The following is a 24,542-nucleotide window of genomic DNA, read 5'->3' on the forward strand; positions in this document are numbered from 1 at the left end:
CTTCTGGAGTCAGGGAAATGAGGAGGATATGGAACCTCTGAAGGAAGCCCCAGCACTCCTCCTCACTGAGGAGTTCTTTGAAAACCAGCTTTGTTGTGGGAATGGGTTTTGCTTCTGGAGTTTTTGTAGTTGTTCTGAACTGTTGCAGTATTTCTTGTGCTGCCTGTGTTTGGGCTTGCCTTGAAGCTGTCTGGACACTGAATAGCTCCCCTGATAGTCATGAGACTTTGGGTGTCATGTGCATTTCAAAATGTAGGTGTTTAATCTGGAGCTGAATCCTCTCCACAGTGTGTTTAAGGCAGTTCATAACCAGTTCCAATGACTTCTTCAGTCATTCTGAAGACAAAGGCAGCACGTGGTTTTAGCCAAGGGGATAGTCAAGGAGGGGAGGGATGTGGCTGAGCATGTTCTGGAACACAGTTTGCAAGTTTACAGATTTTTAGGCTAAAGACACTGATAATAGTCCTCCATCCTTCTGGCCTCTGGGCTGCAAAAATTGAACATGCAAAACCTCATGTCAACCTCTGTCAGAAGATTTGATCTAGGACAATTCCCCATAAATGCAAATTGACACTTAGAAAAGTAATCAAGTATTCAAGTAGAACGTTCACTGCATTCAGCTACTGCTGTCACAGACTCACTGCAGAGGTATCTCCAGTTTTGATCTGGTGCAAGAACATTTGGTGCAATGGAATCACTCAAGTAAGTTACTGACCTTGCAATTGTTTCTCTCAGTGCTGGCCTTTGAATGTTCTTTGTGGATGTTCTCAATTCGTGTTGAGAAATGAGAGTTGCAAACAAGCTGTTACAGTTTCCTAGTTTGCAAAGCAAGTGATAATGGAATTGTGTAATTGTGTGTTGCTTTAGTACTGATTTTGGTGTTGGGGAAAAAAGCAGCTAAAATGAGCCCACAGGAGGTGGCCCCATATACTGACCCCTGAAACCAGTCCAGAATCTGGACTGTTGGCAAACATGGTTTGTGGAAGGATGGAGGTGTGTGGGAGCCTTCTGGGATATGGACCCCAGCTGGGGGAACAACCTTTCCACCAGCATCCCTTGTGCTTCCTTAGTCAAATTAATCTGAACAAAAAGGCCTCTAAAAGTGGCATCTGAATCAATTTTCATGATTCTGAACTGTCATGGTAGAGGATGGTTGTGAAAAAGGTGAGGTGTCTGTGTCAGTGTGTGCTTGCTGTGTCTGAGGAGAAAAGCCCCAGGCAGGAGAATGAGCCCCAGAGAGTGCAAACTGGGGGCAGTGTGTCTGCAGGTGGGGACTGACTGGCAGGGCTGGAGGGCTCTGCTGTGCTCTGGGGGAGTCACTCACAGTCTGATGGGAGAGAGAGGAGTTAGAGCCGTTTTCTTGCTCACAGTCCACAAGGTCTTTAATGAATATTCTGTAAATTAGAAGCTTTATCTGAAATGTAATAAAGCATTTTCTGAGAAAACCATAATAAAGTAATATAAAACATAGTAAAGTTATATATATACATATATATCTAAAGGAATGAATAATTACATTTTCACATACATTCCATATCTGCTTAACTCTTCCACAGCATTGTTTGGCTCTTTTCTTCCATTTTACCCAAAAGAATTGCTTTTGCTGTCTTATCTGTGATGCTGTTTATGCTTTCATAGTGCAAGGGCTGGGTGTGTTGGGGAACATTCCTCAGAAGTCAGCTGATGAAATCCATGCTGGAATAGTTAAAGTAAGGGAGATGTTTTCTATTTGCTTGGAAAGAAACTAAGATGACTGTGGTATATTTATTAAAACTTTACCTTTACTGGTAAAACTCTGTCTTTCTAAATCAACAGTATATCACAGTAAAATAAATTTATTAAATAGATGTTGTACAACTGTATTTGAGAATGGAAAATGGTTTGAAAAGCCTTAGAGTTACTTGTAAAGTATCAAAACCAGTAAAAATCTACAACATTGTAGATTTTTAGATTTTTAGCAATAGAAGAAAGGACAAATACTGCTGATAGCTCTTCTTAAAGGGATCTAACTTGGATTGTGAGAAGAGTGGGAGATGCAGAACAGCTCTGGAAAGAGAAGCAGAGTTGCCTGTCACCAGAAAATGCAGCAGAGGTGTCAGTCCCCTTCCTGCTTTATTGCATCCTGTCTGGAAATGTAAACCAGGAGTAGGTGTTACAATTTTCTTCAAGAACAGAAACCAAAGAATTTACGTCTTAGAACATGCAGAAGTTTATTGACTTGGTCAGTTTTTTAAGGTGATCACAAGGTTTATGAAAGTTTAAGGTGTTCTTTTATACTTCAAAAAGAGATACAATTCAAATGATGCTTTCCCGTGTCGTTCCAAATAAAGCAGATCCTCCTGACTTCTGTATCGTTATTTTTTCCAATTTATCAGATAGTAAAAATAAATCTCTGTACCCAAAATGAGTCCGTTTGACTAAAGGTCAGTGCCATCTCTGCCCCTCCCTCAGGTGTATTACCCCAACCTGGGCTGGATGTGTGTGGATGCCACAGACCCCGAGAAGGGCAACTGGCTCCGGTACATCAACTGGGCACGCTCGGGCAAGGAGCAGAACCTGTTCCCTCTGGAGATCAACAGGACCATCTACTACAAGAGCCTGAAGGTAGCAGTGCCTGGGAGGCACTTCTGCTTTATCCCCCTTTATTATCATACCTTTTATTCACCTTTATTATCATACCTTTTATTCCCCTTGGTAAAATTTTTTTTCTCTATTTGTATTAAACAGACTTTGAAACATTTTATGAAATGCATTAGAGGTATTGCAGCTGCCATATTTCGTTGATTTAAATTCTTCTCTGCCAATACAGTTGACATTAAGATCTACTGTAAAAAATACAGGATATGTCTCTACACCCAGGCACACTTATTGGTCAATCATTTGCAGTAGCACCAAATTTGATACAAATGAGAATGAAAAACTAGAGCAGATTATATAAAATAGATGTTCTTCTGTTTTGGTAGATACCAAGATAGTTTCTACTGAGGATTTTTTTGCAGCAATCAGTTTTCTGGTCTGTGCATCGTGTGACAAACATTGGCTGTCAAGACATTTTTATGGGTAGCTCCATGGAACAGTTTTTCATGGTTTTATACCATTGCAGTTTTGTTCAGGGAGTGAGGGGAAGGCAGGGAAAAGGGTGGAATTCCTGAAGCATTTTATCTCCCAAACCAAGAGAAAAAAATGGTTTAACATAATGGTGGAGCATGTTGAGGTTAAAATATGGTGCCCAGAAAGTACTACTGCAGTCTCTGGGCAGGGACCTACAGGCAGTGGGTGTAGCTGGACTTTGGTTTTACTCAAAATGCTTTTGGGGGGTTTGGGCATAGGCAGTCTTGTTCTCTTGCCCTGTTGCTGTTCTGTCCATTGCCTTGTGAGGCCACAGCAGCTACAAATAACTGATCTGTGCTTAATAGAAGAGAGAGTTAATACCTTGAGGTTTGGATGTTTATGGGGCCCTGCTGTGGTGGGTGAAACTGTTACATTTTCGGTCACTCAAGTTACAGAGTTAAAAACAAACTTCTGAACACTTTCTTCCCTTGCTAATGGCTTTGTGGCAGCATTCAGGGAGATTCAGTGTTGCCAGCCCCACTGCTGCCTCCTCTGCAGTGTGTTTGTTCCCCGAGGACGAGGCTCCCAGCACGAATCTGGAGCCGGCTTTGTCTTGGATTTCCTCTGCCTTTGCCCACAGTCCCACCAACTCACTAATGGAAGTGGAACGTTGGAGTCACTCTGGCATTTTGTATTTCTCTCATTTCATCTTTTCTGCAAAGGTTTTAGTCCTGATAATTCAGGCATTCACATACTCCAAATTTGGTTTTTTGATGGATAATATTGCACTTTGGAAAATAACTGTGCTGGTGAGAGGCTGAGCACTGCTAAGAGAATAACAAGTGCTTGTCCCAGCACTGAAATCTCCTTTTGTTCCTTTGGCTGTTGTCTCTTGCAGCCTGATGAATTTTATGCCAGTCACACCTTGCTGTTAACTGAGACTAAAGAAGGCATGCAATAAATAACATCTTACACATCCTTCTCTCTGCATATAATGTGCTAGTCTGGTTTCAAACCTGCTGTAAATTTACCAGCCCACGTGGTCCCTTCCTGATCTTTATCAGAATTCATAAATTAGGAGAACTGCACTTGCTGATAAATAAACAGCACAGGTTTTATTTACCCCCAAAGGAGAATTCAAATGACTTGGATGTAATTTTGTTCTGCTTTACCTTGAAGTATTTAAAATACTGTCATGGCCATTTTTTTCCCAAGGTTTTCTTCAGCTTTTTGTGGGTTTCTCATTTATAAGTTAAACAGGCAGATTTCCAAGATTTCCAAACCTCATTGCTAAGATAAGCAAGGCCCAAATTTTCTTGGTGTAGAACATCAAACCTGCACAGAGCTTTAACTTCTCTGTTCTCTGCTGTGAATGAATAGTTATAGAATTTTAAGTGAGCACAAGCAAATATTTTTCTTTTCCATCCTCTCTTCATCTTCACTGAGGGGCTGAGGATATTTGTAGGTTGCTTTGCATCTGCTTTCCCCAGGGTGCATCTGAGAGCTGGGACATTTCAGTGCAACAGCTTGAACTCATCGTGGGCTTTCAGGAGCTCCTGCTGCCCCTGCTCGTGGCAGGAGCACGTTGGGCAGAGTTGTGCTGCACACAGGGCTGGGCTTCTGTTCTGGAAGGAGCAAAATGGCAGGGAAAATTCAGTTGCAAAAAGTCTCCCAAAGGAGCTTGGCTGTGACACTGTCCTTGATTAAACTGAAATGAATTTGTTTATGGAGGAATGTTTGTCAGCCAGGCTGGTGCTGCCCAAGATCCTGGTTACCCAGGAGGGCACCGTGCAGGGCTGGGCTCAGAGGCACACACGGTGTCCCAGCAGGTGCAGTGTCTGTGTGGGAAATACCCCTGAGAGCAGGGCAGGCAGGCAATGCCTCTGTGCAGGACACATTGCAGTGCTTGTGCAGGCACAAACTGGGGAATTTGAGGCAATCTGGGCTGGAACCTCTCAGGATGTAACTTGGTAGGATACTGCTCTTGAAAATAACAAATTTGAATTACTTTAAACTTTTGGAACAGAAAATATTGAGGTTGGGGCCTGTTAAATGTTGTAGTTAAAAGACAAAGCTCAGAAAGGCACGTGGGAGTTGATAACCTGAGGAGCCTTTCCAACATTCATCCTTATTTACCCAAACTGTCCCAGCCTGGCAGTGCCACAGCACCGACCTGGAGGGGGCAGCTGGGCCTGGGCTTTGCATCTCCTCACCTTGCTGTGCCTTTGGCATCTCTCCAGCTCTGCATCAGTTCTGGCATTTCGTGTCACCTTTTGCATCGTTTCACTTCTGCACCCTCATTTCCTCAGCAGATTTTTGCAGGTCGTTTCTTGGCCTCTTTCCACCCCCTCCTTGTGCTCCATTTCTGAGCTGGTGGGGATGTCCCTCTGCGAGAGGGGGTGTTGGCACAGGGGGCTCTTTGAGGGCCACTCCAACCCCTCGACATTCTGAGATTCCTCTGATGGTTTTTCTTGGGGGGGTTTTGGGGTGGGTTTTTTTTTTGGTGTTTTTCTGTGTTTTCTTCAATGTCATTAATTCTTAGAGAGGTTTGGAGTGCTCTGTGATGGATTGATGATGTTCATTAATTAATTCTCAGGAGAAGGGTCTGGGGTGCTCTGTGATGGATTGATCAATCCATTAATTAATTCCCCAGGGTGGAGTTTGGGGTGTTCTGTGATTGATTAATTAATTCATTCATTAATTTGGGGCAGGGTTCAGGGTGCTCTGTAACTGATGAGTTCATTAGTTAATTTGGGGCGGGGTTTGGGGTGTCTGTAATTGCTGAGTCATTAATTAATTGTGGGCGGGGCTTGGAGTGTGATTGATGAGCTCATTAACTAATTGTGGGCGGGGCTCAGGTGTCTGTGATTGATGAGCTTGTTAATTAATTGTGGGCGGGGCTTGGGTGTCTGATTGATGAGCTCATTAACTAGTTGTGGGTGGGGCTTGGGTGTCTGTGATGAGCTCATTAATTGTGGGCGGGACTCGGGTTTCTGTGATTGATGAGCTCATTAACTAATTGTGGGCGGGGCTCAGGTGTCTGTGATTGATGAGCTTGTTAATTAATTGTGGGCGGGGCTTTGGTGTCTGATTGATGAGCTCATTAACTAGTTGTGGGTGGGGCTTGGGTGTCTGATTGATGAGCTCATTAATTGTGGGCGGGGTTCGGGTGTCTGATTGATGAGCTCATTAATTGTGGGCGGGGCTCGGGTGTCTGATTGATGAGCTCATTAACTAATTGTGGGCGGGGTTCGGGTGTCTGATTGATGAGCTCATTAACTGTGGGCGGGGTTCGGGTGTCTGATTGATGAGCTCATTAATTGTGGGCGGGGCTCGGGTGTCTGATTGATGAGCTCATTAACTGTGGGCGGGGTTCGGGTGTCTGATTGATGAGCTCATTAACTAATTGTGGGCGGGGTTCGGGTGTCTGATTGATGAGCTCATTAACTAATTGTGGGCGGGGCTCGGGTGTCTGATTGATGAGCTCATTAACTGTGGGCGGGGCTCGGGTGTCTGATTGATGAGCTCATTAACTAATTGTGGGCGGGGTTCGGGTGTCTGATTGATGAGCTCATTCACTAATTGTGGGCGGGGTTTGCGGCCGCAGCGCGCGCACCTCCCGCCGCCAGGGGGCGCCGCGGAGGCCGCGCGGGGGCAGCGCCGCTCCCGCCCCGCCAACAACGCGCGCGCTGATTGGCCGGCCGGCCTGTGTTGTGTGCCCGCAGCCAATCGCGGCGGGCGAGGAGCTGTTGGTGTGGTACAATGGCGAGGACGACCCGGCGATAGCGGCGGCGATCGAGGAGGAGCGAGCGAGCGCCCGGAGCCGCCGGCACTCCCCGAAGGCGCGCAGAGGTACGGGCGGCGCCGGGGCCGGGCCCGGGGCCGGGGCCGGCACAGGGGGCCAGACCCCCCGGCCCACCGTGACCTTCCCGGCCCGCGGCGGGCTCGGCGCGGGGGGCACCGCACGGGAGGGACGGCCCGGCCGGAGCGGCGCGGGCGGAGCGGGGCAGGTGGGAGCGGGAGCGGGCCCGGCCCTGCCGCGGGACACGCGGGGAGCGGGTGGGCGCGGCCGTCCCGCGTGGGGCGGGGGCTGAGCCCGGGGCCGCCGTGAGCCCTCCTGGGGAACGGCCGGGCTGGGCCCGGGGCCGCGATCCCTTCGTGGGAAGGGGCAGGCTGAGCCCGGGGCTGTGATCCACCCTCGGGAGGAGGGCCCGGAGCCCCGGGGCTGCGCTCCCCCCTGGGCCCGGGGCTGCGCTCCCCCCTGGGCCCGGGGCTGCGCTCCCCCCTGGGCCCGGGGCTGCGCTCCCCCCTGGGGAAGGGGCCGCTGGGCCCGGAGCCCCCGGGGTCCCTCCCGCACAGGCAGCGGTGGCCGCGGAGCCGCCGCCGGTCCCGGGTGGAAGGGAAGGGCCCAGCCCCGGGCCGGGGCCGCGTCAGTCGCGACAGAGGGGGAAGCTCCGGCCCTGTCTCTGCCCGGTGTTCGGTTCCCCGGGTTTGGGCTGGGTTTGCGGGTCCCGGAATGTGGGGGGCGGAGGGGATGGGGCTCCGGGCTGGCAGGGGCGTTCCGGAGGGGATGGGCACGCCAGAAACGCCGTCCTGGGGAAATGTGGATGGCAGGGCAGACATCATTATTTTTTCCGTGACTAATTGCACAGGGTTTCTCTGTGCCTTCACGCGTGGCCTTATGTAACTGACATTCGCACCGAGGGTTTAGGCCAAAATCGCGATAAAGCCTTTAGTTGTTACAGCCAGTCAGTACAGAAAGGAAACAGTTGCAGCCCGAGGTTGTCGATTCCTCTCACAGTGATACAGGAACGGTTTGGAATTCTCCCAAGGTTACAAACGAACCCAAGGAAAGACAGGATTTTAAGTAGCATCGTTGTAGTTTCTAACTTAAAATTTAGGGCCTGATCTTACAGGTAGTTGGGAACAAGCTGAGAGGTTGAGAACAGTTATTATGTAAGCTTTTTATTCTAGAGATTGAAGAGGGGCTGTGGTGCAACACAGTTATTTTGAACAGTAATTTTTAGGTTAAGCAACTACAAACTGAAATTCAAGCACTGATTTTTATTTTGCTGCTTATAATGAAAAGTGTGTTCAGCACACATGAGCAAGACTCAGTAAATTACAGGCTGTATTGTGTTTTTTCCTAAATCTGCATTATCTGAGCACGTAGAATTTGTGTGCTTGTGATTTACCAGAAAGGCCAGAAATACAACCTGCAGAAATTTGATTATATGATAAATCAGAAAAGCCAGACAGAATAATTTCTGAGGGAATTTTTTGTGGCCCAGAAGTCTGATTTGCATTCATGAACTTATAGATAAAAATATCAGTGAACTAATTTGGTTACTGGGTTTTGATTTGTGCTGTTTTGTTGTAGGTTTCAACTTTCAACTGTTTTGAGTTTTGTAAATCTCATAATTAGGACTAGCAGCTCTTTCCCCCCACTTGACAAGCACAGGCTCCTTACCAAGGCTCACAAGTATAAAATAAACCCAACTCCAAGCACAGCATTGATGAAGCGTTTGAGAATAACGAAGAGGAATTGATTTGTGGAATTACACCCTTGCATGAAGAAGCAGAAAGACCAAACTCTTGGTGTTTAGTTGAATTGCTGTGATTAAAGTTTCAGTTGCAAAAAAGGTAAAGCAGCTGAACTTGTTTCTCACAGGTTTCACTGGAACTTTTTTACTCTCAGTTATTTTAGTGTTTGTAGTAACATTGCTAATATTTGCAATTTACAGAATTCTCTTACAGGCAGTGTGTTTTCCCTGCAGATTTGGTAGCAGTAGATGCAGTGAGGATTCCAGAAGGGTTTCTGCTGATGCTGCTGCTTCTGTAGGTTCTGCTTGTCCTTGGATATGGAAAGTTCTTAAGCCAGAGTTGAGGGTTTCTTGGAAAATAAAGGACATTGTGATGAGCAGGGTTAAAAAGAATTATTTAAAAATAAATAATTCTAATTATATGATACAGGGGGTGGCAGAAGAAGGATATTGTGAGTTAACTTTGTGCATGTGAAAAATTGTGAGGCAGTAAAATGTAGTACTTGAGATTAACTGGCAATTTAATGAGTGTGTGTGTGTGTGTGCTGCACTCTGGGGTGTGTGTGAGTGTGTGTGTGTGTGCTGCACTCTGGGGTGTGTGTGAGTGTGTGTGTGTGTGCTGCACTCTGGGGTGTGTGTGTGTGTGTGAGTGTGTGTGTGTGTGCTGCACTCTGGGGTGTGTGTGAGTGTGCTGCACTCTGGGGTGTGTGTGTGTGTGTGTGTTTGTGTGTGTGTGCTGCACTCTGGGGTGTGTGTGAGTGTGTGTGTGTGTGCTGCACTCTGGGGTGTGTGTGTGTGTGTGAGTGTGTGTGTGTGTGCTGCACTCTGGGGTGTGTGTGTGTGTGTGAGTGTGTGTGTGTGTGCTGCACTCTGGGGTGTGTGTGAGTGTGTGTGTGCTGCACTCTGGGGTGTGTGTGTGTGTGTGTGTGTGTGCTGCACTCTGGGGTGTGTGTGTGTGTGCTGCACTCTGGGGTGTGTGTGTGTGTGCTGCACTCTGGTGTGTGTGGGTGTGTGTGCTGCACTCTGGGGTGTGTGTGTGTGTGTGTGTGTGTGTGTGTGTGCGCTGCACTCTGGGGGGTGTGTGTGTGTGTGTGTGTGTGTGTGTGTGTGTGCTGCACTCTGGGGGGGGTGTGTGTGTGTGTGTGTGTGTGTGCTGCACTCTGGGGGGGGTGTGTGTGTGTGTGTGCTGCACTCTGGGGGGGGTGTGTGTGTGTGTGTGTGTGTGTGCTGCACTCTGGGGTGTGTGTGTGTGTGTGTGTGTGTGTGCTGCACTCTGGGGTGTGTGTGTGTGTGCTGCACTCTGGGGTGTGTGTGTGTGTGCTGCACTCTGGGGTGTGTGTGTGTGCTGCACTCTGGGGTGTGTGTGTGTGCTGCACTCTGGGGTGTGTGTGTGTGCTGCACTCTGGGGTGTGTGTGTGTGTGTGTGCTGCACTCTGGGGTGTGTGTGCGTGTGTGTGCTGCACTCTGGGGTGTGTGTGTGTGTGTGTGTGTGTGTGTGTGCTGCACTCTGGGGTGTGTGTGTGTGTGTGTGCTGCACTCTGGGGTGTGTGTGTGTGTGTGTGCTGCACTCTGGGGTGTGTGTGTGTGTGTGTGTGTGTGTGCTGCACTCTGGGGGGTGTGTGTGTGTGTGTTTGTGTGTGTGTGCTGCACTCTGGGGGGTGTGTGTGTGTGTGTGTGTGTGCTGCACTCTGGGGGGTGTGTGTGTGTGTGTGTGTGCTGCACTCTGGGGTGTGTGTGTGTGTGTGTGCTGCACTCTGGGGTGTGTGTGTGTGTGTGTGCTGCACTCTGGGGTGTGCGTGTGTGCGTGTGTGTGTGTGCTGCACTCGGGTGTGTGTGTGCGTGTGTGTGTGTGCTGCACTCTGGGGTGGGTGTGTGGGTGTGTGTGTGTGTGCTGCACTCTGGGGTGGGTGTGTGTGCTGCACTCTGGGGTGTGTGTGTGTGTGCTGCACTCTGGGGGGGGTGTGTGTGTGTGTGCTGCACTCTGGGGGGGGTGTGTGTGCTGCACTCTGGGGGGTGTGTGTGTGTGTGTGTGTGCTGCACTCTGGGGTGTGTGTGTGTGTGTGTGTGCTGCACTCTGGGGTGTGTGTGTGTGTGTGTGTGTGCTGCACTCTGGGGTGTGTGTGTGTGTGTGTGTGTGTGTGCTGCACTCTGGGGTGTGTGTGTGTGAGTGTGTGTGTGCTGCACTCTGGGGTGTGTGTGTGTGTGTGTGTGTGTGCTGCACTCTGGGGTGTGTGTGTGTGAGTGTGTGTGTGCTGCACTCTGGGGTGTGTGTGTGTGTGTGTGTGTGTGCTGCACTCTGGGGTGTGTGTGTGTGTGTGTGTGTGCTGCACTCTGGGGTGTGTGTGTGTGTGCTGCACTCTGGGGTGTGTGTGTGTGTGTGTGTGTGCTGCACTCTGGGGTGTGTGTGTGTGTGTGTGTGTGTGCTGCACTCTGGGGTGTGTGTGTGTGTGTGTGTGTGTGCTGCACTCTGGGGTGTGTGTGTGTGTGTGTGTGCTGCACTCTGGGGTGTGTGTGTGTGTGTGTGTGTGTGTGTGCTGCACTCTGGGGGGTGTGTGTGTGTGTGTGTGCTGCACTCTGGGGGGGGTGTGTGTGTGTGTGTGCTGCACTCTGGGGGGTGTGTGTGTGTGTGTGTGTGTGTGCTGCACTCTGGGGGGTGTGTGTGTGTGTGTTTGTGTGTGTGTGCTGCACTCTGGGGGGTGTGTGTGTGTGTGTTTGTGTGTGTGTGCTGCACTCTGGGGGGTGTGTGTGTGTGTGTGTGTGTGCTGCACTCTGGGGTGTGTGTGTGTGTGTGTATGTGTGCTGCACTCTGGGGTGTGTGTGTGTGTGTGTGTGCTGCACTCTGGGGTGTGTGTGTGTGTGTGTGTGCTGCACTCTGGGGTGTGTGTGTGTGTGTGTGTGTGTGCTGCACTCTGGGGTGTGTGTGCTGCACTCTGGGGGGTGTGTGTGTGTGTGTTTGTGTGTGTGTGCTGCACTCTGGGGTGTGTGTGTGTGTGTGTGTGCTGCACTCTGGGGTGTGTGTGTGTGTGTGTGTGTGTGTGCTGCACTCTGGGGTGTGTGTGTGTGTGTTTGTGTGTGTGTGCTGCACTCTGGGGTGTGTGTGTGTGTGTGTGTGTGTGTGCTGCACTCTGGGGTGTGTGTGTGTGTGTGTGTGTGTGCTGCACTCTGGGGGGTGTGTGTGTGTGTGTGTGCTGCACTCTGGGGTGTGTGTGTGTGTGTGTGTGTGCTGCACTCTGGGGTGTGTGTGTGTGTGTGTGTGTGTGTGCTGCACTCTGGGGTGTGTGTGTGTGTGTGCTGCACTCTGGGGTGTGTGTGTGTGTGTGTGTGTGTGCTGCACTCTGGGGTGTGTGTGCGTGTGTGTGCTGCACTCTGGGGGGTGTGTGTGTGTGTGTGTGTGTGTGTGCTGCACTCTGGGGTGTGTGTGCGTGTGTGTGCTGCACTGTGTGGTGTGTGTGTGTTGCACTCTGGGGTGTGTTTGCTGCACTCTGGGCACACTCAGTCTGTCAGGAGGGTGGGAAGGTCAGTAATGCCATTTTTCCAAGTGCTGCAGACCCCAAGTGGAGCGGGTTGTCTGGAGCCCAGGTGACCTCTGAGCACAGCTGTGTCAGTTCTTAAAATAGTCCTGTCCTGTAGTGCAGGCAGAGCACCTGCATCAGGGTCACCTGTGCTGTGGGCATTATTTATTAGAGTTGAATTTGAAAGTCTCAAACCATCACCAACAGACCTTTTAAAACTTTGTTACCTCAAATGGTTCTGCTGCTGTCACAATTCTGCTGTTCCCCGTAGTTCTCACCAGGGAGAACATGAACTGTAGGGAAATGGGACACTCTTTGTAACCAGTACTGGCCCAGGGACAGTGGAAAGTGGAGGTGGGGGAATTATGAATCAGGTTTTATCTGTTACAAAGAATTATTGTGCTTTGGGTTATATCAGTCTGAATGTAAGTGCAACTTCAGCCTTCTGCTTCCCAGATTCTAAATAAGTGCTGCCATCCCAAAAGTTGCACTGGTTTTCCTCCTGTCTGTAAGTGTGTGAGTGTTGCTGAAACAGTGTCAGAGTGCAACTGAGTGCAGTTCAGTTCTGTGATAGCAGAAATCTGTGCAGGTGTTTTTGTTAATACTTTTAAGCATTCTCACATAGTTCCAAATCATGAGCTGTACTTGAGAGTCCCATAAATAGGCATCCTGTTCACAAAAGGTAGGCCTTGGATGGACATCTGGATGTCATCACAGGTGGAAATCATGGCCAAGTGATGCCTGGATTGGCTGTCTTTTTAAGGTACATACATTGATTAGGCTTGTGCTTGGAATGAGTTTAAAAGTTTGTGTCTAAACAAGAAAGAGCTTGTGAGAAAAATTACTGTGTATAAAGTAACTTGCAGAAGGATGTGTAAGTTGTACATTTGTAGGAAGGAGACCATGAAACTGTATTCTTATCTAAGCTCTATTCCCAATAAATTTAATGAAAAACTTGGGTAGGAACTCAAGGCTTTAAAGTTTTCCAACCAGTTACTGGGAAAAGTCAAGCGAGGAAGGAGAAGGTCAAACAAGACCGTCTGGAGCAAAGCCTTAAAATGGAACTATTTTGATTTCCCCAAAACACTTTGGTTCACAAGGAGGTTTATGCAACTCCAGTTAAAAATCTGTATTTGGGTTGTCAAGGGAACTCTGTCTCTCATGGCAGCTTCTTTCTGGAGAGTATCTAATACATTGGAGCTCTGCTAAGCAGTGGAAGTTTTCTCTTACCCCTCATGTGATACCCTTTGAATAGGAGACTTGTTTTACTCCACATTCCCATCTTCCCTCCTCCAGGGGTGCCCCCAGTTCCAGGACAGCTCTCAGAGCTTTCAGAACAGCACAGGAAAACTGCTGTGATTCATTCCAGCCTTGCTCCTGCCTGTGGATTTAGGAATGGGGGGAGATAAGCCTTCATTTCAGGAATGAAACACCAAATTTTCTGTATTTAAAAGAAATTTGAAAAATTCAGCACTAAATTGCATGTATTGACCCCTTAAACTCTTTGTTTCTAAGTATAAACTTTGGGAAATCCGGGGCCTTGTCACACTCGGGGTCTGTGCTGGCAGCAGTGGGGTCAGGCAGCCCCAGAGCTGTGGGCTCTGCCCCCAGATGTGTCTGTCAGGCCCTGCCTGTGCCAGCAGAACCCCCCAGGAGGAGGGTTTGGTGGGGTTTGGTGGTCAGGGATGTCTGTCAGGCCCTGCCTGTGCCAGCAGAACCCCCCAGGAGGAGGGTTTGGTGGGGTTTGGTGGTCAGGGCTGCCCTGCAGGGCTCAGAGCCGTCCCCAGGGCATTAATAAAACAAGTCCCACAACCACTTTGCACACTGTTCCTTTATGTCTGTGGGCTTTGTGTCTCTAACCTGAAATAACCGTGATGGATGTGGTGTGTTTCTGGCTGCTTTGCTCTGCTCAGAGCAGATGTCTGCAGTCAGCCAACAGAAAAAAGATTGCTTGGATTATTTGGTAATTCAAATTCTAAAGCTTTCCATGTTGTTCTTTGTACTCTTGCTTTTTTAGCCACACTCCCTTCGATTGCTTTTCTCAAGTTAAAAACATCCAGTGTATCAACACCACGGCAGGGCCATTCCCAGCAAACTGGCTGATGCTGTCCTGGGTTACATAACCCACAGTGGGACTGAAATCAGGCACAGGCAGCTTTCTAGTGTTAATCAATTCTGTTCCTGCTGATCAGGGGTAGCTTTGAAGGAGGGACCTGGGAAAAAGCAGCTTGGTATTTCACTGCTGTTTTTTGTAATTAATCCAGTGTGTTTGGAAATTAGGCTCCTTTCTTAGGAAAATGCTGTTTTAGTTTTCCTGAAAATAAATTTACGGAGTTTCTATTGAAATACTAATTTACTTGTGGCAATAGTTTACTGTATTGGAATTCACCAAAACTTTCTTAGGCTGTTCTAAGCATTTAAACAGTTCGTTGTAGAAAATGTGGAAGAAATTTGGTAATTGCTGTTTAAGGGAAGAGCTTTGAGATAGATTTGGAGGATTTGTTCCAAAATAGAAAGGAGATGAATTCCTGTAGAGTAGGAGAATAAACAGTGTTTTCCAGAGAGAAACAATTACTTTTATTCCTTTAAGTATTTTGTACTTTAGAGCTGTCCTTTTATAGAATACAAGAGAGCAAACTCAACGAGCTGCTTGCTGGCTTCCATCTCCCTTAGATCTGGGGGACTTCCATTCCCATGAATAACCCCTTTTTAATTCTTTTACATTACTTCACTTTAGGTCAAGGCTTTACCAGACACTGTTGCTCTTTCTGTGGTTTCCTGACCCCCCTGGGCAATCTCCCACTTCAGAGTCTGGGTTTTGTAGTGGATACCAGGTACAGTCAGTTATTTTATTTGCCTCCTGCTGGAACCATCTCTTAATTTAGGGAAGGCTCCAAGTTCTCCTTGTAATGAGAAGTTTCTGTACTTCTTAAAGATTTTTACTGCTTTTCTGTAAATGTTTTCTTTTTATACTTACTCTTTTCAAGACCATTTGAACAGAATTAATATGAATAATATTGTATCATTAACGGTGCTAAACTCTTTTAGTGCCTTTTTTATTACACCTTGCCAGAGTTTTGCACTGACCATTTATTTGACTTGAATGGTTTACAGGCAGTGCTGACATGCAGGTGCCCCATGTCCTTTGCTGGGCAGTGATGAACAAGCACATTGAACCTGTGTGTGCACTCAGGGGTTTGAGAGGTGGTTTGTTCATGCAAACTCCAGTGGAGTGTGTGCCTGAGAGCTCTTGAATTGAGGTGCCCTTTGTCAGGTACTTTGTGTGTCACATCTCTAAAGATTCCCATGTCACTGCAATACAAAATGCAAAATATCAAAGAAATTACATATTTCACTTACAAACCATTTTAGTGTGTTTTTCAAATGAACAAAAAGTAAAACCAGACCAGAGTATGTGTAATGTTTTCAATCCTTCCAGTTTATTTTGTCATTCCTGCCAAGAGCCTTAAACAGATGGACAGGAATGACTGTTCTGCAGAATTCTCACTGGCCTACACTTGCTGAGTTCCTCAAGGAAATGTTACAGCAGACCAAGTTTCTGCTTGGGTTTATCAGCTCTTGAAGCAAGACTTGGTGTTTCACTATTTGTAGCTAAGAGATTAAATAATGTCTGACTATTCTCTAGGAAGTATTTACTTACCTTTAGACACCAGAGTTGCTGTTAAGAGTTAATTTTGTTGTCACACTTTGTTATCAGAGTTCTGCAACAGCATTTGATTGACTGTGATTAGTGCTGTAGAACTGCAGAGGGGTGCTGTTATTAATGTGCTGATTGACATGAAGTTACTCTAGTGGAGTATTATAATAGCTGAAAATCCATCATCTTGATTATTATTGCTGCAAAATGCCATGGAAATGAGTAGTCAGCCCTACATTATTGTAAGTGGTGTTGAGAGCAGATGCCTCACTCCAGTCTATCAGACATGGATCTCCTTTTATTTGGCAGCCCATCAGAAACAACGTGACTGTTGAGTGGGAAGGGCCCGGAGCTCCTGGAAGGGACCTGATTCACAGAAATGTGGGTGGGTTTTCTCATGCACCACCATTACTCAGGGCCAAGTGCAGTGTACCATGTGTTGCTGCCAGGGGTTTGCAGACTGGGGGGGTGTGTGGCTGCTCAGCTGTGGTGCAGGGCAGCTCTCAGGGCAAGGAGAGCTGACCTCGTAGCAGGGGTTGGGATCAGAATGTTCAAACACCCTCCTTTGCCAGAGCCAGACCCTCAGTCTTGGAGGTGTCTTGGGCTCTTCCCAAGGAGTGGGTCACACCAAGTTTCAGTGAGTTCAATAAAAAATCGCCTTGGCTGCAAAGTTTCTGGTAAAGAGCAGAGTCCAGCATTTCCAGTCTTACAGACCCTTCCTTCTCAGGGGTTGCAAAAGCAGAGTGGACTTTGTGCTGAAACTCAGCCACAGCCACCAAATCCTGACCTGGGTCACCTTCTGCTCTCTCCACTCCTGTACCAGAGCTGGGGTTTTCTTCTGGTTCCTTACCTGCAAATTAAAATGTCCAAGTTACTCTACAGGTACATTTTATTTCAGTATTCTGTTCTGGTTGACTTTTTATACTATAAACAGACTTGTTCAAGAAGCCTGTACAGCTTTAAAGTCTTAATTTGATCTCGACTGCAGCAGTTGATTGGGCAGAAGACAAACATACCTGTGCTCTGACTGGGGTTTATTTTCACTCTGAAAATTGGAGGAAGTTGCCATTCCCTGTAGTGGCTTTGTGAGCCTGCTGTCCTTTGTTGATGTCACAAACAGAGCAGATGGTTTGCTCTTGCCTGGTTTGGGACATGCTATAAATTCAGAACTCTTGTTGGTTCTATTGACATGAGCACCAACTGTTGCTGCTGTCCTGCAACACAGTCCTGTGCTGCCTTCTGAGAAACGCACTGGTTGGGCAACTGGGGGATTGCAGTTCCTTTGGAAATGTAATTCAGTGGATTTCATGTTATCAGAGAAGGCTGACAAGTGTTTCTCTAACAAAGTATCAATGGGCTGCAGCTGAAAGGAATGAAACTCTTTGTTTCACAGAGGAAGCAAAGCAAATCTTCCACAATTTCTCAGCAGATAAAAAGGATTTGGTGACTGTATTGTGTGTTAAAATAATGAGTTTGCATGATATTTATCCTCTTCCTTTATGTACTCCTACAAATTAGAAAGGACCTGCAGTGATGCCAAATGACCTTGGGATTGTCACTGAAGCTGGAAGGAGATGAGTCTTCCCAAATTTAACAGATACAGAGAAGCAAAGTTTTCATGATGCAAAAATGTTGTGACAGGAGCTGCTTATTAACAATTAATGTTCCTTATTAGGTTGGAGACCTATTGAGAAGATGCTGTGATGTTTTTAATGGGGACTGATGGAAAAACACTCACTACTTACTGTAGTAGGTAATGGACTCTACTGAAGAAAAAATAAGAGAATAAAGAGGTTAAAGGAAAGAAATCTGGAATGGATGTCAAGGAGGGGAATGAAATTCATTGCAGAAGAACAGTGGGTGATTTTACTGGGAACACTTTGTTTTATTGGAGAATAATTTCTGATAAACGACATGTTGTAGGTATGGTAAAGCAAAGGATTAGTTTGGGTAAAAATGAATAACAAGGCAAAGCTGAGTGAATGTGAAGAAAACGTTGAGTGTGCTGTTGTAGCAGTTCTGAGGGGTTTAGTTTTCTCCCTGGGGGTTTGCTGTGGTGGCAGCACTGCCCACACTGTGCTTCTGGGGGGGGCCTTGCTGTGTTTGCCCAGCCCCGGGGACTGTTCAGTAATCCCAGGGCTCCTGGGCACAAAGCTGGGCCTGTTCTGGGGACTGCAGCCCCTGGACAGCTGTTCTTCAGGCAGAGCCAGGGCCCCTGTCTGCACATGGCTTGGGTTTGGCTTTCCAGGCAGGGGCAGCTTTTCACTCACCTCTGAGTTCTGTTTGACATGGGGGAGCAAAGCCAGAGACCCCCTCGCTCTGAGCTGCTCTGTTGGGGGATTGTACTTGGAGCTTCTCAGTTTGAATAGAGAAAAAATCAGCAGAAAATGAAGTTTTCACTGTTTCCATCTTCCACCCCTGGTCAGCTCTTTGCATAATGCCCTTTTGTGTTCATCATCCTCGGCAGCTACAACTTTTTGCTGCTTCATGTTGCGAACAGAAAGTGTCAGCAAACCTGTTTGTGTCAGTGGACACAACAAAATACCTTCATATTTTGCTGTTCCCCAGTTCCATCTAATTTAGTTTACTGCCTTGGCCTTCTTGGTCACACGGTGCTTTCAGTCTCCTCTTGATGTTATTGCTTTCTTGCTTTTATTACAACTCTCTTCATTATTCAATGCTGATATAACTACAAGAACTTCTGTGGGCTTCTATTTTGTAAACTTTCCAATTAATGCTAAGGAGTAATAGTATATGAAGAAATTTTCCATGTATTTCTATGAGATACAAGAATTTAATGGCTGTAACAAGGTATTGGGTGACTTCATGTGAGCTGGTTATCCCAGACAGGACATTTCTCCTATAGTTTGTTCTTGCTTTGAACGTGTGGAAAGTGTTTGGTCTGAGGTTTTTAGAAACTCATTGTTACCTTTGCTTATAATTTCTTCTGGGCTCCAGAGGTTGCTTTCCCTGAATGCTGTCTGTTTTAATAATCTTGTCTTTTGTATTCCTCAGGAAAGCAGTGTCTCTATGGAAGTGTGTTACGCTCTGAAACTGGGGGCTTAACTCAGAGATGATAGGTAAGAATTATTGAACAGGAATAGTAAGTGTTGGGATTTTTTCCTCCCCAGGAAAGAAGAAGACTCTGGAAAGTAAAAACAAGGGAAGGAAAGCAGCAGATACAAAAGAGAAGAAGACTGATTTGAATTCTACTTCTGCAGATATGAGGGATTCTAAAGAGGGTGAGTGCTCAAGTATCATATTTTTTTCCTTCTAACTATCATTTTGAATCAAAGAACACTTTAGCGTTTAGATGACAGGAAAAACTGATATAGACCCATAACACTGCAAAATTTAGACATAACCCAAACTCCTTGGAACACAAGAGGTGAGCAAAGTGCTTATTCTAAAATACTGCCTTTGGACCTTAGTTACACAGTCATTGGTTATAGCTAGTTAGCACAGTCAGTTTAAGGGGGAACAAATACAGTGTTAATTCTTTTGACCATGACTCTTCCATGCCTTTCCTCTGTGGTCCCTTCTGCTTGCACAACGTGTGCACCACTGTGGTGCTTTAGGAGAAGGGAGAAGAAAGGTGTAGGATACTCTGAAGTGTTTGGTAAAATGATCTCATGCTTTGCTTGTCTTTCAGGTCATAAAGAGGAAGATGAAGCACCTTCTGTTTCTGCTGTGCTGTCCTTGGAACAAACAGCTGTGATTCAGGAAATGGTAAACCAAGATGTGCTTCCAAAGCTGATGATCCCCAGTCCGACCAGTGAACCCCCAGTGGTAACTGAGGACAAACAAGGAGAAGCCATAAACTGTGCATCAGATGATTTAGATGACGATGAGGAGGAGGAGGATGAAGAAGAGGAAGATGAAGAGGAGATAGAAGATACCACTATGCCTAAAGAAAACGCTGACATGCCTTTGATATGTGAGGAAAAGTTGGACTCTCTGGAAGAACAAAAGAGCACGTCAGAGGAATCTCCAGAAAACTCTCCAAAGAAAAAGCTTGTGGTGAAACTTCCGAAAGCAAGAGGTGACTCCAACGGTGATGTTCAGGAAACATTCATGTTTCCCTGTCAGCATTGTGAGAGGAAGTTCACAACTAAGCAAGGGCTGGAGCGCCACATGCACATCCACATCTCCACCCTCAGCCACGCCTTCAAGTGCCGGTACTGCGGGAAGGCCTTTGGCACCCAAATCAACCGGCGGCGCCACGAGCGGCGCCACGAGGCCGGGCCCAAACGGAAACCCTTCCTGACACTGACGTCGGCACAGCACTCGGATAACGCTGCCGATAACCAGGAGATTGTGGATGATGGTCTTAAAGATGACCTGAATGTTTCTGGTCTTGTGCAAGACTCTGTTGTCTTGGATTCTGAGAAGGTTTCCCAAGAAACATCAAACTCCACATTTGCTGAGGAAAACAAGGAGCCCAAAGAATTGCACCCGTGCAAATACTGCAAGAAAGTGTTTGGAACTCACACCAACATGCGGAGGCACCAGCGCAGGGTTCACGAGCGGCATCTCATCCCCAAAGGGGTGAGGAGAAAAGGGTTCCTGGCCGAGGAGCCCCCGCTGCTGACAGAGCCAGCCCCGCCAGTGCAGAGTGTGTACATAGCCAGCACGGAGATAGAGGAGGAGGGGGAAGTGGATGATGTCTACATTATGGATATTTCCAGCAATATCTCTGAGAACTTAAATTATTACATTGATGGTAAGATTCAGTCCAACAGCAGCACTAGCAATTGTGATGTGATTCAGATGGAGTCCAACTCTGCAGACTTGTATGGGTTGAATTGTATAATCAGTCCAGTCACAGTGGAAATTTCCTCAAATATAAAGGTTACACAAACACATGTGAGTGAACCTCCTAAGGAATCCTCTAGCAGTGGGAGCAATGAATCCAAAAAGAGAAGAACTGCCAGCCCTCCTCTTATACCAAAAATAAAGACTGAAATAGACCCAGAACCTGTAACTCCTACAAGTTCTTTAAATCTTCCTCTTAGCATTTCAACAGAAAGCTTATCTTTTCATAAAGAAAAAGGGGTTTATTTGTCATCAAAATTAAAGCAGCTTCTTCAGACACAGGACAATAAGAAGATAACTCCATCAAGTGAAATCCCTAAACTAGGACCTTCTGTTACACCATCACCTATTTTGCCTCCAGTATCCAGCAGATTTAAAAGAAGGACCAGCTCTCCTCCCAGTTCTCCACAGCACAGTCCAGTGCTTCGAGACTTTGTCAAATCAGGGGAGGGAAAAACTGTGTGGAATGATAATATTCGAAGCTCGAAAATGCCAAAGTTAGAAAGCCACAGCAACTCACCTGCTTGGAGTTTGACTGGAAGGGAGGACAAAGAGACTTTGAGCCCTCTTTGCTTTGAAGAATATAAAATATCAAAAGACTGGACAGCGGCTCCAACCTTTGGCAACGTGTGCAACCAGCAGCCCCTGGATTTATCCAGTGGTGTGAAACAAAGGTCAGACGTCAAAAGTAAGACTCAGGTTCCCTGGGAATCTGTTCTAGACTTGAGTGTGCATAAGAAGCCTTGCAGCGATGCTGACATGCGGGAATACAAAGAGAATTCCGTACAGCCAACATGCAGTGGTGTTAAAAAGAAGAAGCCAACCACGTGCATGTTGCAGAAGGTTCTGCTGAACGAGTACAACGGCGTGGACGCGGCCCCGGACGCCACGCTCGGGGCCAACAGCGGCGCCAGCCCCGGCACAGCCCCGGAGCCTCAGGCAGAGCCCGCCGTGCAGCCCGGGCTCTCGGCAGCGTCTGCCTCTGACACGCAGCCCCTCGGTCCCCCCACCTCCCCTGTGCCACAGGCACCCTCTGCCCCCCCTGTGTGCCAGCTGCCCCCCCTGCTGACCCCCACCAACCCCCCCTCCCCGCCGCCCTGCCCGCCCGTGTTAACAGTCGCTACGTCGCCGCCTCCCCTGCTCCCAACTGTGCCCTTACCCGTTCCGGATGTCCCTGCCAGTGCCACTAACGCTTCCTCCTGTCCATCACCACTCTCCAACACTACTACCCAGTCCCCACTACCGGTTCTTTCACCTACGGTTTCTCCTTCTCCATCCCCTGCTCCTTCTGTTGAACCTCTTATTTCTGCTGCCTCACCTGGCCCTCCTACACTCTCTTCTTCATCTTCTTCCTCGTCTTCCTCCTCTTTCTCCTCCTCCTCATCTTCATCATCTCCATCTCCACCTCCTCTTTCAGTAGTTTCTTCTGTTGTTTCCTCTGCTGATAACATTGAAAGTTCTCTCCCAATAATAAAACAGGAAGAAGCTGAAAACGAGCAGCAGAAAGCAAGAGAAGATCCTCACACTTCAGGTGAATCAGGAGTGGTGCAGGAAACCTTCAACAAGAGCTTTGTGTGCAATGTCTGCGAATCACCTTTCCTTTCCATTAAAGACCTAACGAAGCATTTGTCTGTTCATGCCGAAGAGTGGCCCTTCAAATGTGAATTCTGTGTGCAGCTTTTTAGGGATAAGACAGACTTGTCGGAACATCGCTTTCTGCTTCATGGAGTGGGGAATATCTTTGTTTGCTCTGTCTGTAAAAAGGAATTTGCTTTTTTGTGCAATTTGCAACAGCATCAGCGGGATCTCCATCCAGACAAAGAGTGCACACACCATGAGTTTGAAAGTGGGACTTTGAGACCCCAGAATTTTACTGACCCCAGTAAGGCGAACGCGGAGCACATGCAGAGCCTGCCAGAGGATTCTTTGGAACCTTCTAAAGAGGAGGAAGATGAAGATCTAAATGATTCCTCTGAAGAGCTTTATACTACTATAAAAATAATGGCTTCTGGAGTGAAATCTAAAGATCCAGATGTTCGCATGGGCCTCAATCAACACTACCCGAGCTTTAAACCACCTCCCTTCCAATATCATCATCGCAATCCTATGGGTATTGGAGTTACTGCAACAAACTTCACTACCCACAATATTCCTCAGACTTTCACTACTGCCATTCGATGCACAAAATGCGGAAAAAGTGTTGATAACATGCCTGAGTTACACAAACACATCCTGGCCTGTGCATCTGCCAGTGATAAAAAGAGATACACACCTAAAAAAAATCCAGTCCCCCTCAAACAGACAGTGCAGCCTAAGAATGGCGTGGTGGTTCTAGCTGGGCCTGGGAAGAACGCCTTCAGGCGAATGGGTCAGCCTAAAAGACTCAATTTCAATGTTGAGATTAGCAAAATGTCCTCCAATAAACTCAAAATAAGTGCATTGAAAAAGAAAAACCAGCTCGTCCAGAAAGCAATCCTGCAAAAAAAGAAGTCTGCCCAGCAGAAGGCGGAGTTGAAAAACAGTCCATCCGAGTCGGACTCGCACATCTGCCCCTACTGTAACAGAGAGTTCACCTACATTGGGAGTTTGAACAAACATGCCTCATACAGCTGTCCCAAAAAACCCATCTCTCCCTCCTCTAAAAAGAATTCTTCCAAAAAAAGTGCAAGTTCTTCCCCTGCTCCCAGTGAGAAGGGCAGCAGCCAGCGGAGGCGAACGGCGGACGCGGAGATCAAGATGCAGAGCACTCAGCCCCACCTGGGCAAGACCAGGGCACGAACCTCAGGGCCTGCACAGCTCCAGCTCCCCTCTGCCTCCTTCAAGTCCAAACAGAGCGTGAAATTTGTACCTTCCATGCGCTCTAAAAAGCCAAATTCATCTTCGTCCCTGAGGAACTCTAGTCCTGTGAGAGTGTCTAAAATGTCCCACGTTGATGGGAAAAAAACCAAGGTGGTCACTAAGAACAATTCCCCTGCAATGTCCAGCAAAGCGTCCCGGAAACTGCATGTCAGAATACAGAGGAATAGTAAAGCTGTTCTGCCAAGTAAATCTGCCGTGGCAAGTAAGAAAAAGGCAGACAGGTTCAGTGTAAAGTCTAGAGAGAGGATTGGGGGGCCCATCACACGGAGCCTGCAGCAGGCAGCAAATGCAGAGGCAGCAGAAAGCAAAAGAGATGAGAGCAGTACAAAGCAAGAGCTAAAAGATTTCAGGTAAGCATTTCATTTGAAGTGGAAACAACCCAGGGACATGTTGCTTGCTGGTTTGCCAATTTTCTTGGTCTTTTTTTTTCCCTCTTTTTGAGTTTCTCATGCTTAAATAAAAAAAAAAAAAGGTTGCATTTCCTAAAACATGGTTGAGCAGCTCTCTGATGTCGAGGTCTGATGTACATACTTGATGCATTTTATCATGTCCTGAAAGAATACACGGTTTGTATAGAGAATGTCTTTAATTATAAACTGAATTGAAAGCTCTGAAAAAAAAGGTGTCAATACCTGAGAGCAAATGAACTCAGTGTCTCCAGTAACATTGAGTTTAATGACATTGACCTTGTATTTGGTATCTAAGGTGGCCCAGAACCATTCTGGATTTATTTATGGTGGTTCACTAAGCTGAAAATCATGGCTGCATTCTTACTGAAGTAGCTTGCTTTGGTTTGTAATAAAAAGCATTCTCTGCATATATATATACACACACATATATATATGTATAAAAGAAACAAACCATGACCAAATACTTCAGAAATGTATGTGCATACGGATTAAATCAGATCATTACTTAATATAAGGGAAATAGATATGTAAGAAAAGTTACATGAACATGTAAATTTGTTAGAAATATCATGCTTTTATGTTTCACTATAAAATTTTATAATTAAAGTTCTATTTCTTGTTGAGAAGAAGCATTTTAATCACAAAAAAGGGTAATACTTCAATAAATAAATAAAATCTTAATCTACGTGCCTGA

General features: G+C 46.9%; 1 protein-coding gene across 3 annotated transcripts in view; it reads left to right on the forward strand.

The window, feature by feature from the left end:
• Positions 1-24,542, forward strand: part of PRDM2 (PR/SET domain 2) — a 34,502-nt gene extending 9,960 nt beyond the window's left edge. Inside the window, exons 5-8 of one of the 3 annotated variants that reach the window (XM_071575514.1) lie at positions 2,452-2,604; positions 6,777-6,903; positions 18,896-19,006; positions 19,417-24,542. In XM_071575514.1, coding sequence (XP_071431615.1) covers positions 2,452-2,604; positions 6,777-6,903; positions 18,896-19,006; positions 19,417-23,792 — 4,767 coding nt within the window. In that variant the 3' untranslated portion in view covers positions 23,793-24,542. Of the gene's footprint in view, positions 1-2,451; positions 2,605-6,776; positions 6,904-17,114; positions 17,518-18,895; positions 19,007-19,416 lie in introns of those variants that run through there. The other 2 variants (XM_071575516.1, XM_071575515.1) reach the window with 2 other exon arrangements.

This window comes from Pithys albifrons, chromosome 22 (genome assembly GCF_047495875.1).
Source record: "Pithys albifrons albifrons isolate INPA30051 chromosome 22, PitAlb_v1, whole genome shotgun sequence".
In the NCBI taxonomy this organism is placed as follows: Eukaryota; Metazoa; Chordata; class Aves; order Passeriformes; family Thamnophilidae; genus Pithys; species Pithys albifrons.